The 16,067-nt window shown below is 35.2% G+C and overlaps 1 protein-coding gene across 1 annotated transcript in view; it reads right to left on the bottom strand.

Moving 5' to 3' along the window:
* ADAM32 (ADAM metallopeptidase domain 32) overlaps nt 1–16,067 on the bottom strand; it is a gene marked incomplete at its 3' end in the record, with an annotated part of 141,628 nt that overhangs the window by 33,517 nt on the left and 92,044 nt on the right. The window contains exons 9-11 of the mRNA XM_008567823.1: nt 15,982–16,053; nt 15,616–15,782; nt 3,987–4,068 (exon numbers count right to left, since the gene is read on the bottom strand). Of these exons, the coding sequence (XP_008566045.1) occupies nt 3,987–4,068; nt 15,616–15,782; nt 15,982–16,053 (321 nt within the window). The remainder of the gene's footprint in view (nt 1–3,986; nt 4,069–15,615; nt 15,783–15,981; nt 16,054–16,067) is intronic.

Below are 16,067 nucleotides of genomic sequence, written 5' to 3'. Positions count from 1 at the left end.
GGCCATAATAATCATATACATTGTATATTGACAAAATAAAAATTAAAAAAAAAAAAAGTGTCCCTCAATGAATGAATGGATAAAGATGATGTGGTGTATATATATTATTCTATATACTATCATACAAAAGATAACTAAAAGGACTAAAGTTTTTACAAAGGTTTATATTTATACTTTCACACTACCAAGATAATCTTGAAAAATGCCATATATTGTATGGTAGTTTATGTCGAGACTTATTATAAAGCTTTAGTAATTAAGACAGAGATAGATAAATACCACAGTACAACAGAATATGTGTTCTAGGAAACAGAAAATGTGGTGTATATGTACTATTCGGCCATGAAAAAGCAGGAAATTTTGCCATTTGCGATAACATGCATAAGCCTGGTGGACATTACATTAAGAAAAATAAACCAGGCATAAAAAGACAGATACCACATGATCTCACTCATCTGTGGAATCTAAAAAATTGATCTCGTGGAAGTAGAAATGACGGTGGCAACCAGAGGCTGGGGAGCGGAAGTTAGGGAGATGCTGGTCCAAGAATACATATTTTCAGTTAGATGGGAGAATATGTTCAAAAGATATTTGTACAGCGTGGTGACTATAGTTGATGACATATTGTTTTCTTGAAAATGCTGAATGAATGTTAATTGTTCTAACTGCAAAAATGATAACTATGTGAGGTAATGCAGTTGTTAATTGGTTAGATTTACAGACTAGATTTAGTTCTAGAACATCTGGTACGTGCCAGGTGCACCCCGTTTTGTGTTCATTCCTCACCCCCGCAGTCATGAAGCGATGCTCCTTTTTTTAAACCTTCCGGAGCTTTATTGTTTAACTTTCACATACAGCTCTACAATCTACCTAGATCTTTTGAATAGCATCAGATCACAATGAAGTTACATTTATCAAAAAGACCAACCACTTAAAAGTATATCACTTTGTCACCTTTGTAAAAATTTAGTATAATCTATCCATTTTCTTCTGTTCTGAACTCTCTACTCTGTTCTATTGGTATATTTGTCTATGTCTGTCTTAGTTACTTAAGGTTTATAATAAGTCCTGGTGTGAACTACTATATGTTTCTCCACTTTATCGTTTTTCAAGATTATCTTGGCTTTGTAAAAGTATAAAAGCTGTATGAAAGCCTCACCCCTTGAATTTGTCTTCCCCGACGATTTTCGCTACACCCTCCCTCAGCCACTCGTTCCTGTGTTTCACACTCTGGGCCTTGTCAACAGACCTTTACCAATAATCGCAACACCTTCGTCCTCTTAGTAATTACACCTCGCACCCTCATCACCTGCTTTTTGCCCGATCACTGCCATATCATTTTGACTTCAGCAACCCATGTACCCACCAGAAGATCCAACCCCTGGTGTTCCCGCCACATTTTCAGTGTTTCCAACTTATTTACTTCTCCCTTCCTTAAACAGTTCAAATTCCCCTACATACATGCTCCATTTCCTTGCCATTCTTTCACTTCATAATAACTTGGCAAAAATATGATTTATCAATCTTCAAAATGTTAACATAGAAACATGTTAGAACTAGGATTCTATAACTGGCCAAATTATTGATAAAATGTGGTGGCAAAATAAAAGTACTTTCGTTAATAAAATAACTCAATGTTTGCCATTCATATGCACTGTGTTAAAAAAAAAAAAAGAACCAAGTCAAAAATTACTCCAGAAAAACAGCCAAGGTTTCCAAGAAAGAAACATGGGATTTAACTTTCTGCGGCAGTTGGTTTTGCCCATAAGGAGTAAAATAAGTTAGAAAAAATGTAAGATACCCCATTAGATCCTAATTCCTAAAATATCCTCCTTTAACCACCAAAAGTCTACTGACATAAGAAATATAGATTTCTTTATTCAAAATTTCATATTTGATATATATACACACACACACATAATACTGTAAAATAAGATTTACTGGTTAAATGTTTTCCTCAATCTACAAAGTATGAAAATCCTCTAGAAAAAAATTTAAAATTTTATAAATCTTGATAACAAATAGAAGTGTACAACTATGTTACATCCCTTATTTTTCAAAGCAAGCGATCAGTGTATATTGCCTAAGGTATATAGATGTCATTTAAAATGAAAATATAAGAACCTATATTTAAATATATCTGAGGGTACTTTTAAAAGTTCGTGGAGGGGGCCGGCCCGGTGGCACACTGGATAGTGCGCTGCTTGGGAAGCGCGGCGGCGCTCCCGCCCGAGGGTTCGGATCCCACGTACAGACCGGTTCCCGCTCACTGGCTAAGCGAGGCGCGGGGGCAGCACCGAAGGTTGCAGTCCCGTTGCCGGTCCCCGGTCCGGTGCGGGGGCAACACTGAGGGTTGCGATCCATTGCCGGACACGGAAAAAGACAAAAAAAAAAAAGTTCGTGGAAAGATTTGCATTATCTTTTAATTGCATTTTTCATGAACTTTCTGAAGTACTCTCACATATACTTAAATGCACTAAATATAAATATGTCAAATATAATGTTACCAATGTTTTCTACAGTTTATAAATCAAAATAGAGGTCATGGAATATATTTTTTAAATAAATGAATTTAACCAATAGAAGAACTTAAAAAAGAACTCTTAAATTCTTTAATAGGACTACATCAAGGGGATAAAGGAGAGAGTTTCATTATGATTTTTTTGCTTTGTGTATCTATACAGTCACGTGTCACCTAACAATGGGGATATGTTCTGATTGTCATTAGGCGATTTTGTCATTCTACAAACAATGTAGAGTGTACTTACACATACGTAGAGCCTATTGCTCCTAAGCTACAAACCTATACAGAGGTTACTGTACTGAATACCATAGGCAACTGTAACACAATAGCAACTATCTGTGTATCTAAACATAAAAAAGGTACAGGAAAAAATATATAAAAGATAAAAAATGGGAAACCTGTATAGGGCACTTATCATAAATGGAGCTTTTAGGACCAGAAGTTGCTCTGGGTGAGTCAGCGAGTGAATGTGAAGGCCCACCTAGTACATTATTGTACACTACTGCAGACTTTACAGTGCACATAGGCTACACTGAATTTATTTTAAAAAATAAGGTAATTGCACTATATCATTATGACAGCTATGATGTCACTAGGTGATAAGAATTTTCAGCTTCATTATAATCTTATAAGACCACCATCATACATGCAGTCCATCATTGACAGAAACATCATTATGCAGTGCATGACTGTAGTTTAAAAAATTTACCATGTACATGCATTACTTCTGGGTAAAAAAAAAATATGTATTAGAAATAAAATATGTGCTGAAAAATCTCATTTTGCAAAAAAAATAAATAAATAAACTATATAAAGAGAGAGTTAACAGTAATAGATAAACAGTGAAAGACACAAAGCAGAAGACATGTATCAATCAAAATGTTAATAATGGTCATCTGCACCTGGATGGTAAGATGACAGATTACATAAATCATCTTATGTGTTCTGATATGTACTTAACAAATTTGAAATGATTAACACAAATTATTTTGCAATTAAAAAACAATATTTAAACTTGTTTCTCAAAAGAACGTGGGATAGGAAAATGGCTCAAAGAGCTACATTACCTATAAATGATATATTTAATTTTGCTAATGATTTTTATATATAACACATTTATAAATACTATAAATATTTAAACTACACATAACAATCTTTTAAATACTGTATATTGAATATTTGAAACATTTAAAATAATTTTTGTTGGAGTTTTTGTTTGTCTTTATTTTGAAGCTATTTTATGTTAGAATATTTCTCCAATTTTATGTCTACAAGAAAAATCTATTTGATACTTGTTCTATAAATATTCCTCCTTCTGTATAATACAACATTTTAATAGTAACAGCAAACAAATGTAATCTCTAAATGCAAACATAAATGTAAACTGTATAAAATATATGCTATTGTGTTGAATAATTTTTCAATGTATAATTTTTTAAAGTAAGATTAAATAATTACATACCAATGCAATTCCGGCAGAATAACGAGTAACACACATCTTTCCACGAAATGTTGCTCCCACATAATTTGAATAATCTTTATAACTAAATAAATAAGTATACATTTACAATTAATTTTAATGAACAATTCCAATCTGAGCAATTGTGATAATATTTAAGGCTGTAGTTCATAAAATCCTAGTCTGAAGTAAATTGAGGTATAATATTTCCATATGTCCTTAATTGCCTCAAATTTGGAAGATATTCTTAATTAAATTGTATTAAATACTCTGATTTCTAAAACATATTCAAGGGCTCCAAATTTTGGATGACTTTACTGTTGTCATTACATTTGGTTAAGGTTACCAAATGCTTTGATCAAAACATTTTGTTGAGTAACAGTGACAGTTTTAATCTATGGATTAAAAATTTGTCCTTACTACTCCAAATTTTGGATGACTTTACTGTTGTCATTACATTTGGTTAAGGTTACCAAATGCTTTGATCAAAAACATTTTGTTGAGTAACAGTGACAGTTTTAATCTATGGATTAAAAATTTGTCCTTACTATGTAGAAAAGCCCAGCAATTTTTTATAGGAATGCCTTCATTGTTGTACAACTAAACAATTTTATTTCAGACTTGAGTATGGGCCCATATAAACTGTCATATAATAATAGCACTATTGTCAAAGCCTTACATGAATTATCCCATTTAATCCTCAAAACACACCAGAGAACTAGGTATTATTTTTAGCTCTATTAAACAAATAAATATCACATGGCAAGTATAAGTAATTCTCTCAGGGTAGCAATATTAACAAGTGCACTGAAGAATGTGAACTTAGGTGGTCTGAATCAAGAGCCATACTCTCAACCACTAAAGTATGGACATTCCAAATATAAACTGCCATCCTTAGAGCCCTCACCAAAACAAACGTGCCAGGATGTGTGTGAAAAATCTTGGTATTCCACTCTCAATGTGAAATGCCCCTTCTGTAACAATTGCACTTCACTTCATAAATGCAGTGTCTCCCCACAGCTGCCTTTATTCTGTTGCTCAGATACTGTTTATATCTAAGCCCTCTGGCACTTGTTTCCAAGTATTTGCTCCTAACACCCAACATTTGATTTACATTTCAATGTCTAAGCCTGCAGATGCCCTTTCTTCAGCCAAAGTAGATCCTCCAACAGGTATTTTAATAAACCCCTGTCTTTACAAGTCCTAAGACTTCCTCTAAAACTCTGTGCATACTGATGATGAGCTCAATAATATTTATTTTTTCTTTATACTGCCACCCTTTGATGTGTTCACCCCACATCAAATCAGCTATCAAAATTTATTGATTTAGTTCTTCAATATTTTTTGTTTCCTTTTCCTCCCTCAAAAGTTTCGCCTCAGTTCTACACTTATGATCATTCCCATAAAAGCTGTAAGGTTGTTATTCAAACTGTTGATATAACATGAATCCATGAATATTGCCTTAATATTATATACAGACAAAGGCATGTATGTACACATGTACCTGCACGCGCGCGACACACACACACACACACACACACACACACACACACACACACACACACACATTTTAACCCAAAGCCAGCATGCGCGCACACACACACACACACACACACACACACACACACACACACATTTTAACCCAAAGCCAGCATTAGAGCGGTTTTAGGTTCACAGGAAAATCGAGCAGAAAGTAGAGAGAGTTCCGTATACCCTCTGCCCGCCCCCCCACACCTCCACCGTATCAGCATCTGCCACAAGAGTGGTGCGTGTGTGACAACCAGTGAGCCTGCGCTGACACAGCACTGTCACCCAAAGTGCACAGATTTTAAAAACCTAGGAAAGTCATCAATAACTACAAAACCTATATGAAAGAAACAACCACTGAAAGAAACAATGAAAGGAAAGACAATATATCTGAGATTGGAAAACAAAACAATTCTCCATAAGTTAATTTATAAATATAATGTGGTTCTAATAAAAATACCAACCTTTTTAAGAAGCTAGACAAGTTCAAAAGTTTCCATGGAAAATAATTTTTAAATGTCCTCTATGTCCATGAAGTGGGAAGGCCTTTCTAACCATGACTCAAAAATCCAGAAAATAAAATAAAAACCTGATAAATTCTTCTTCATAGAAATAAAAAGATTTTGTATGGCAATTTTTAAGAAAGCCATTTATGACAAACCAATCACCAATATCATCCTGAATGGGGAGAAGCTGAAAGCTTTACCTTTAGGAACAGAAACAAGACAAGGATGCCCACTGTCACCACTCCTACTTAACACAGTATTGGAAGTACTAGGCAGAGAAAGAAATAAAGGGCATCCAGATTGGAAAGGATGAAGTCAAACTGTCTTGTTTGTAGAGGACATGATGTTATATATAGAAAAACCTACTGACTCTACCAAAAAACTCTTAGAGCTGAATAACATTTTCAGTAATGTTGCAGGATACAAAATCAACATGCAAAAATCAGTAGCAGTTTTATACTCCAGTAGAACATGAAATCAAGAAAGCAAGCACACTTACAATAGTTACAAAAAAACCCAAAAAACAAAACCTAGGAATTGACTTGACCAAGGAGGTGAAAGATCTCTACAATGAGAACAATGAAATACTACTGAAAGAAATTAAGAAGGAGGACACAAAAACATGGAATGACATACCATGCTCTTGGATTGGAAGAATTAACATTGTGAAAATGTCCATTCTACCCAAAGCAATGTATAGATTCAATGCAATTCCCATCAAAATACCAATGACATTCTTCACAGAAATAGAAAAAGCTATACTATCATTTTTATGGAACAACAAAAGACCCTGAATAGCCCAAGCAATCCTGAGAAGAAAAAAAAAAGCTGAAGGCATAACACTACCCAAATTCAAATACTACAAAGCTATAAATAGTATAGTATTGGAATAAAAACAGAAGGTTGAATCAGTGGAACAGGATAGAAAACCTGGGAATCAACCCACATATTTAACAGCCAACTGATCTTTTTTTTTTTTTTTTTTGGTCTTTTTTTTTTTTTTTCATGTCCGGCAACGGATCGCAACCCTCAGTGTCGCGCCCGGACCGGACCGGGACCGGCAACGGGATCGCAGCCCTCGGTGTTGCGCCCGCACCTCGCTCAGCCAGTGAGCGGGAACCAGTCTGTATGTGGGATCCGAACCCCTGGCGGGAGGGCCGCCACGCTCCCAAGCAGCGCACTGTAGCAGTGCGCCACCGGGCCGGCCCAACAGCCAACTGATCTTTGACAAAGGCAACAAGAACATACATCAGGGAAAAGTCTACCTCTTCAATAAATGGTGCTGGGAAAATTGGACATCCATATGCAGAAGAATGAAACTGGACCTGTACCTCTCACCATATACCTAAACCAAAACAAAATGGATTAAAGACTTAAATATAAGACCAGAAACCATAAAATTACTAAAGGAAAACTTTGAAGAAACACTCCAGGATTTAGGACTGGGCAAACACTTTATGAATAACACCCCAAAAGCACAAGCAACAAAAGAAAAAATAAGCAAATGGGATTATATTAAACTAAAAAGCTTCTGCACAGCAAAGGGAACAATCAACAGAGCGGAAAGACAACCTACAGTATGGGAGAAAATATTTGCAAACTATACATTCAACAAGGTATTAATATCCAGAATATACAAAGAATTCAAAGAACCGTACAGTAAAAAAACAAATAATCCAATTAAAAAATAGGCAAAGGAGCCATGTCAGAACAAGCAGGAGCTGCACACTGGGGCACCCCCGGCCCAGGCCAATCCCCACCACTCAGAGAGGGCCTGTAGCCGCTGGGCCCACATGCCCTAAGTCAGCCATGCTGGAATAGACAGGAGCCATGGGAACCCCAACCCAGGTCAGTTCCTGCTGCCCAGAGAGGCCTGAGAGCCACAAGGCCCACACACCCCAAGTCAGCCATGCCAGAACATGCAGGCACTGCAGGACCTCTAGCCCAAGCCAGTCCCCACTGCCCAGAATTGGCAGTCCCTTGGGGATCCAGGCCAGACATCAGGATGGAATGAGTGAACCATCATACCCCCTGCCACAATGACTAAACACCAAAGGAAATATACCAGAAATATGAAAAGTCAAGAAAGTATGACACCACCAAGGGAAAATAATTCTCAAACTCTAGATCCTACAAAACAGGAAGTCCTTGAAATAACTGACAAGGAATTTCGAGCAACAATTCTAAGAAAACTAAATGAGATACAAGAAAACTCAGTCAGACAACACAATGAAATGAGAAAAAATATACAGGACCTGAAAGAAGAAATGGAGAAAGAAATTAATACCCTGAGAAAGAATGTAGCAGAGCTTGTGGAGCTGAAGGATTCACTCAACGAAATAAAAAACACAAAAGAGAGTTTAAGCAGCAGGCTAGAACAAGCAGAACAGAGAATTTCTGACCTTGAAGACAGGCTGTTTGAATTAACACAGGCAGACCAAAAAAGAAAAGAGAATTTTTTTTAAATTGAAGAAAATCTAAGAAAGATAACAGACAACCTTAAGAGCTCAAATATCCAAATCATGAGTATTTCAGAAATGGAGGAAGAAGGAAATGGCATTGAAAACATATTTGCCAAAATAGTAGTGGGAAACTTCCAAGGTATAGGGAAAGCCACAGATCTTCAGATTCAAGAGGCCCAAAGATCCCCAAACATATTCAACCCAAAAAGGTCCTCTACAAGATATGTTATAGTCAAACTGGCAAAACTCAAAGACAAAGAGAGAATCTTAAAAGCTGCAAGAGAGAAGCATCAAGTCACCTATCAGGGAGCCCCAATCAGACTAACATCACACTTTTCATCAGAAATCCTAAAAGCCAGAAAAGAATAGGGTGACATGCTCAAAATACTAAAGGACAAAAATTGTCAGCCAAGAATACTTTACCCCAGCAAGGCTATCCTTCCAAAATGAAGAACAAATAATATATTTCTCAGACAAACAAAAGCTGCAGGAGTTCATTCACTACCACACGACCAGCCTTACAAGAAATTCTCAAGGTAGCACTGGGTTTGGTACTAGAAAAACAACCATCACTGCCAAGAATACTCAAGAAAGAACAAAATCCATCAGTAAAACAAAAATGCTAACAATAAAGAGAAAAAATAGTTTATCTACCACGCCAAGAAACAAATAAACACAGAAGACAAGCAGTAAATCAGAAAGAAAGGAACAAAAGATACTTAAGACATCTAAACAAAAATCAGTAAAATGCTAGGAGTAAATCAACACCTTTCAATAATATCTCTAAATGTATAAGGATTAAATTCCCCACTCAAAAGACACAGACTGGCTGACTGGATTAAAAAGATGGACCCAACAATATGCTACCTTCAAGAGACTCACCTCACCTGTAAAGACACATAAACTAAGAGTGAAAGGATGGAAAAAGATATTCAATGCAAATAGAAATGAAAAACGACCTGGAGTAGCTATCTTACATCAAATAAAATAGACTTTAAAGCAAAAACCATAAAAACAGATAAAGAAGGCCAATATATAATGATAAAAAGATCTATCCATCCAGAAAAAAAATGACAATTATAAATATATACATACCCAACATTGGAGCAGCCAGATTTATAAAGCAAAAACTATGAGATCTAAAGAATGAGAGAAACACTATTATAATAATAGCGGAGAACATGAACACCCCACTCTCAACATTGGACAGATCATCTAGGCAAAAAATCAATAGACAAACAAAAGATCTAAATGACACTATAGGCCAACTGGACTTGGCAGAAATCTACAGTATATTCCATCCAGCAACCTCAGAACATTCATTCTTCTCATCAGCACATGGAACATTCTCCAGGATAGACTGCATATTAGGTTGCAAATCAATTCTCAACAAATTCAAAAAAATTGGAAATATTTCATGTATTTTCTCAGATCACAATAGATTAAAATTAGAAATCAATAACAAATGAAACTCTGGAAACTATATGAAAACATGGAAATTAAATAACATTCTACTTAATGACATATGGATCCAAGGAGAAATTAAACAGGAAATCAGGGCCGGCCCAGTGGCGCACTCGGTAGAGTGCGGCACTTGGGAGTGCAGCGGCGCTCCCGCCGAGGGTTCAGATCCCATATACAGACCGGTCCGCTCACTGGTTGAGCGCAGTGCGGGCACGACACCAAGGGTTGCGATCCCATTGCCGGTCACGGTGCGGGCACGACACTGAGGGTTGCGATCCCGTTACCGGTCACAAAAAAAGACAAAAAGGAAAAAAAAAAAAACAGGAAATCAAAAAATTTCTTGAAACCAATAAAAATAATGACACATCATACCAAAACCTGTGGGATACTACAAAAGCAGTACTAAGGCGGAAATTTATTGCATTAAATGCTTATTTCAGAAGAATGGAAAGATAGCAAGTAAACAACCTAACACTTCACCTTAAAGAACTAGAAATACAAGAACAATCCAAACCCAATGTTAGTAGATGGAAAGAAATAATTAAGGTCAGAGCAGAACTAAATGAAATAGAAACCCCAAAAATGATACAAAAGATCAATGAAACAAAAAGTTGGTTTTTTGAAAAGATAAATAAAATTGAAAAACTTTCAGCAAGGCTAAGCAAGAAAAAAAGACCCAAATAAAAAAATTAGAAATGAAAAAGGTGATATTACAACTGATACCTCAGAAATACAAGGAATCATTAGAGACTACTATAAACAAATATATGCCAACAAATTAGAAAATCTGGTGGAAATGGATAAATTTCTGGACACACACAAACTACCAACACTGAGCCAAGATGATACAGAAAACCTAAACAGACCAATAACAATAAGAGACTGAAGCTGTTATCAGAAGTCTCCCAACAAAGAAAAGCCCAGGACTGGATGGGTTGACTGCAGAGTTCTACCAAATATTCAAAGACGAATTGATACCAATTCTCTACACACTATTCCAAAAAGTTGAAACAAAGGCCATTCTCCCAAACTCATCCTATGAGGTAAATGTGACCCTGATACCAAAACCAAACAAAGATGCAACAAAAAAAGAAAACCACAGGCCAATATCCTTGATGAATATAGACGCAAAAATCCTCAATAAAATACAAGCTAAAAGAATACAGCAACACATACACAAAATTATACATCATGATCAAGTGGGATTCATCCCAGGGATGCAATATTGGTTCAACATATGCAAATCAATAAATGTGATATACCACATCAATAAAATCAAAGACAAAAACCATATGATCATCTCTATGGATGCTGAAAAAGCATTCGATAAAATTCAACATTTGTTCACGATAAAGACTCTCTACAAGTTAGGTATAGATGAAAAATATCTCAACAAAATTAAAGCCATATATGATAGGCCCAGTGCCAATATCATCCTGAACAGAGAAAAGCTGAAAGCTTTTCCCTTAAGAACAGGAACTAGACAAGGATGCCCACTCTCTCACCACTCCTACTCAACATAGTGTTGGAAATACTAGCTAGAGCAATCAGAGAAGAGAAGGAAATAAAGGGCATCCAGATTGGAAAAGATGAAGTCAAATTATCCCTGATTCCAGATGACATGATCCTATAGATTGATCAGCCTAAAGCTTCTACAAAAAAACTCTTGGAGTTGATAAATGATTTCAGCAAAGTTGCAGGATACAAAATCAACACACAAACATCAGTAGCATTTCTATACTCCAACAGTGAACATGCAGAAAAAGAAATCAAGATAGCTGGCCCATTTACAATAGCCACCCAAAAAATAAAATACTTAGGAATAAAGTTAACCAAGGATGTGAAAAATCTCTATAATGAGAACTACAAACCACTGTTGAGAGAAATTAAAGAAGACACAAGAAGATGGATAGATATCCCATGCTCTTGGATCAGAAGAATTAATATTGTTAAAATGTCCATATTACCCAAAGTTATCTACAGATTCAATGCAATCCCCATCAAAATTCCAATGATATTTTTCTCAGAAATGGAAAAAGCTATCCAGATATTTATATGGAATAACAAGAGACCACGAATAGCTGAAGCATTCCTGAGCAAAAATAATAAAGCTGGAGGCATAAAACTACCTGATGTTAAACTATACTACAAAGCTATAATAACCAAAACAGCATGGTAGTGGCATAAAAACAGACACACAGATCAATGGAATAGAATAGAGACCCCAGAAATGAACCCATACACCTACAGCCATCTGTTCTTTGGCAAAGGCACCAAGTCCACACACTGGGGAAGAGACTGCCTCTTCAGCAAAGGGTGCTGGGAAAACTGGATATTCATATGTAGGAGAATGAAACTAGATCCATACCTCTGACCATATACCAAAATCAACTCAAAATGGATTAAAGAATTAAATATACATCCTGAAACAATAAAGCTCCTTAAAGAAAACATATAGGCAACACTCCAGGAAGTAGGATTGGGTACAGACTTCATGACTATGACCTCAAAAGCACAGGCAACCAAAGGAAAAATAAACAAATGAATTATACCAAACTAAAAAGCTTCTACACAGCAAAAGAGACAATCTCAGAGTGAAAAGACAACAGAGTAGTAGAAAACATTTGCAAAATATACATCTGACAAAGGATTAAAGTCCAGAATATACAAGGAACTCAAACAACTTTACAGAAAAAAAACAAATAACACAATTAAAAAATGGTCAAAGGAGCTGAATAGGCTTTTCTCAAAGGAAGATATATGAATGGTGAACAGACACATGAAAAAGTGCTCAACATGAATCAGCATCAGGAAAATGCAAATCAAAACCACACTGAGATATTATCTCACCCCAGTTAGACTAGGTATTACCAGAAAGACAGAGAATAACAAATGCTGGCAAGGATGCAAAGAAAAGGGAACCCTCCTACACTGTTGGTGGGATGGTAAATTAGTGCAGCCATTATGGAAAACAGTATGGAGATTCCTTAAAATACTATAGATAGAACTACCATATGACCAAGCAATCCCCCCGCTGGGTATATATCCAAAGGAATGGAAATCATCATGTTGAAGGAATACCTATACTCCCATGTTTATTACAGTTCTATTCACCACAGTGGCCAAGAGTTAGAACCAACCTACATACCCATTGACAGATAACTGGATAAGGAAAATGTGGTATATACTCAATGGAATACTACTGTGCCATAAAATAGAATGAAATTGGGCCGAGCCCATGGCGCACTCGGGAGAGTGCGGGCTGGCTCCCACCGCGGGTTCGGATCCTATATAGGGATGACCGGTGCGCTCACAGCACTCACTGGCTGAGCACAGTGCGGCTGGTCTCAAAAAGGACAAAAAAAATAGAATGAAATTATGCCATTAGCAGCAACACAGATGAACTTAGAGAAAATTATGTTAAGAGAAGTAAGCCAGGCACAGAAAGAGAAATATCGCATGTCCTCCCTCATATGTGGGAGCTAAAAAATAAACAAATAAATTTAAAAACAAAGAAAGAAAGATACAACAATCACAATAATTTGTTGAACTCTCAAAAGGATATAACAGAACTGAGGTATGGAAAAAGGGCAGGAGGAAGTGGGGTTAGTGAGAAATTGGTATAGGGCTATAAAACATAGATTACATTGTGTAATGGTGAGTATATTAATTATCTTGATTTAAGCAAATTGCACACAGTATTGGTAGTCAATGCTGTATCCTACAGATATGCACAATCAACCATGTTCCAATATAAAAATTTTTTAAAAGAAAAAAAATTACTTGACATTTAACATCTATTTGTTTTCCTTGCCGAGATCCCCATGCATGAACTCCTCAGGTTAATTATCTTGAATTAACCATTCCATATTATATTCTAAAATCATAACATCACTTTGTACCCCATAAATATTAACAGCTATAATTAATCAATATATACCCAAAAAAATAGGGACATTGAAGGGGGTGGAAAAGGAAATATATGGAAACTTTGCATTTCCTGTTTATTTTTTCTGTAAAATTAAAACTGCTTTTGGGCCAAGCCCGTGGCACACTCGGGAGAGTGTGGCGCTGGGAGCACAGCGCGGGTTCGGGTCCTATATAGGGATGGCCGGTGCACTCACTGGCTGAGCGCGGTGCGGCCGGTCTCAAAAAAGGACAAAAAAAAAAAAACTGCTTTAGAAAATAAAGTCTATTAACTTAAAAATGAATTTAGCACTTACGAAAATCTATTGCACTTCTATATATCTTTAAAAATATGGTTGAAACATGAAAAAACATATTAGATTTCCTCTGCGGAAAACTAAACATTTTCTGAGACTTAAAAAAGGCCTATAAAAATAGAGAGATGTACCATAATCATTGATTGGAATATTCAACATTTTAAATAAATACAATTGGGTTGGAAGACTCAACATTGTAAATATGTTTGTTCTCCCCACACTAATATATAGAATTACTTTAAACTCTGTAAAATCACCAACAGGTTTTTTACAGAACTTGACAGATGTGTGACAAAAGTACTAGTTAAATTCTTGGCAAAAGTGGCTAAAATAAAATTGTGGCAGAAAATAAAATTGTACCTCTCTTCTATACTGCATAAAAATTAGTAGAAGATATATTGAACATTTAATTATAACAGGTAGTATTAATCCTCAAAAACATCTAGCACACTAAAATCTAGGGCTGGAAGAGATCTTCACCATACAGGAAATCCAAAAGTAAAAAAGAAAACATTAACAAATGTATCCATGTGAAACGTAAAAGTTTTCATTTCGAAAAAAAAAAGTTTATACACAAATTATAGATATGGAAAAAGTATGTCATGCAGTTAAACAAAAGGTTAATATCTAAATATTCAAAAAGTCCTTACAAATCATAAGGAAATAGTCAAATGACAAGAAAAGACAATTACAGAAGGGCAGATCCAAACAATCAATGAGCATATGAAAAGATGCTGAAATCCACAGGAAAAAAAGCAAATGAAGATTACAATTACATTCATCTATATCCATCAGACTGAGGAAAAACAAAAAAGAACAATAACTTTTATTGCTGATAGAGATGTGAGGGAAAAATTATTTTTACACATACAAAAGTAAATAGATATAATAACTTTAAAATACATATATATATACAGATGTATCAAAAGATATTTGCTGATTATTGCTAATAAATTTAATATAAACAAAATTATATATATAGCTACAAAATCATTAGAAAACTAATATTTTTAAATAATGTAGAAAATTCATTATGATAAAATATTTGTAACTTACTTTACTAAGCCAATGACCAAACAAAAGCTCATAATAAAAATCTAAATTCCACAAGATAAATCTCTTCTCCTTATCTAGTGGTTAAGATTATTGGCTCTGGAGTTAAAAACTGTAGGTTCAAATACTGGACATATCCCTAGAACTAAGAGTCCTGAAATGGCTTAATCTTTTGAAATCTCAATGTCTATATTTGTAAAAGGTCGATGAACATAGAAATAATTGTTAGTAATTTTTTTTATTGTCTCACAACCAGAAAGCATGAGGCCTGAATAAAGCACATAATGAATGATCTAAATGTGAATCATTAGAAATAAATAACAATTCCCTAAATTAAGCTATGTCATTATCACACATCTTTGTTTTCTTTCTATAAATACTGAAACATTGTTCTTACATGAATAGATATGCAATATCATGAGGCCTTAGAGTAAGATAAGAGTGTTTCCATTCTAAAAATCTACGCAATAATTCGTCTGCCTCACCAACTGTAGAAATCTTATTTTTATCTGACCACAACTCCAATGATGACAGCACGATAGTAACTTTAAGTTGGGTAAACATCTAAAAACAGAAGAGATAAATACATGTACTGTTAATCTTTACGTTATTTTACAACAACCCAGAAATTAATTCAATGTTTTTACAAATCCACACTCAGCTTGTATGTATGACTTAATTATTCAGAAACACCACATCAAGTTAGTGCAAATTATAACTCCAAAACAAGAAATTTTTCTGATATAAAAAGGAAAACACTTACCGAATTTATGAGGCCAAAAATTTCGATGATTTTATTTGTTACTATCATGCTATCAGAGCCCAGGTAATCATACTGAAAAACAGAAT

Source organism: Galeopterus variegatus, unplaced genomic scaffold (assembly GCF_000696425.1).
Source record: "Galeopterus variegatus unplaced genomic scaffold, G_variegatus-3.0.2 Scaffold348, whole genome shotgun sequence".
Taxonomy (NCBI): Eukaryota; Metazoa; Chordata; class Mammalia; order Dermoptera; family Cynocephalidae; genus Galeopterus; species Galeopterus variegatus.
This window is presented reverse-complemented; position numbering and strand designations above follow the sequence as displayed.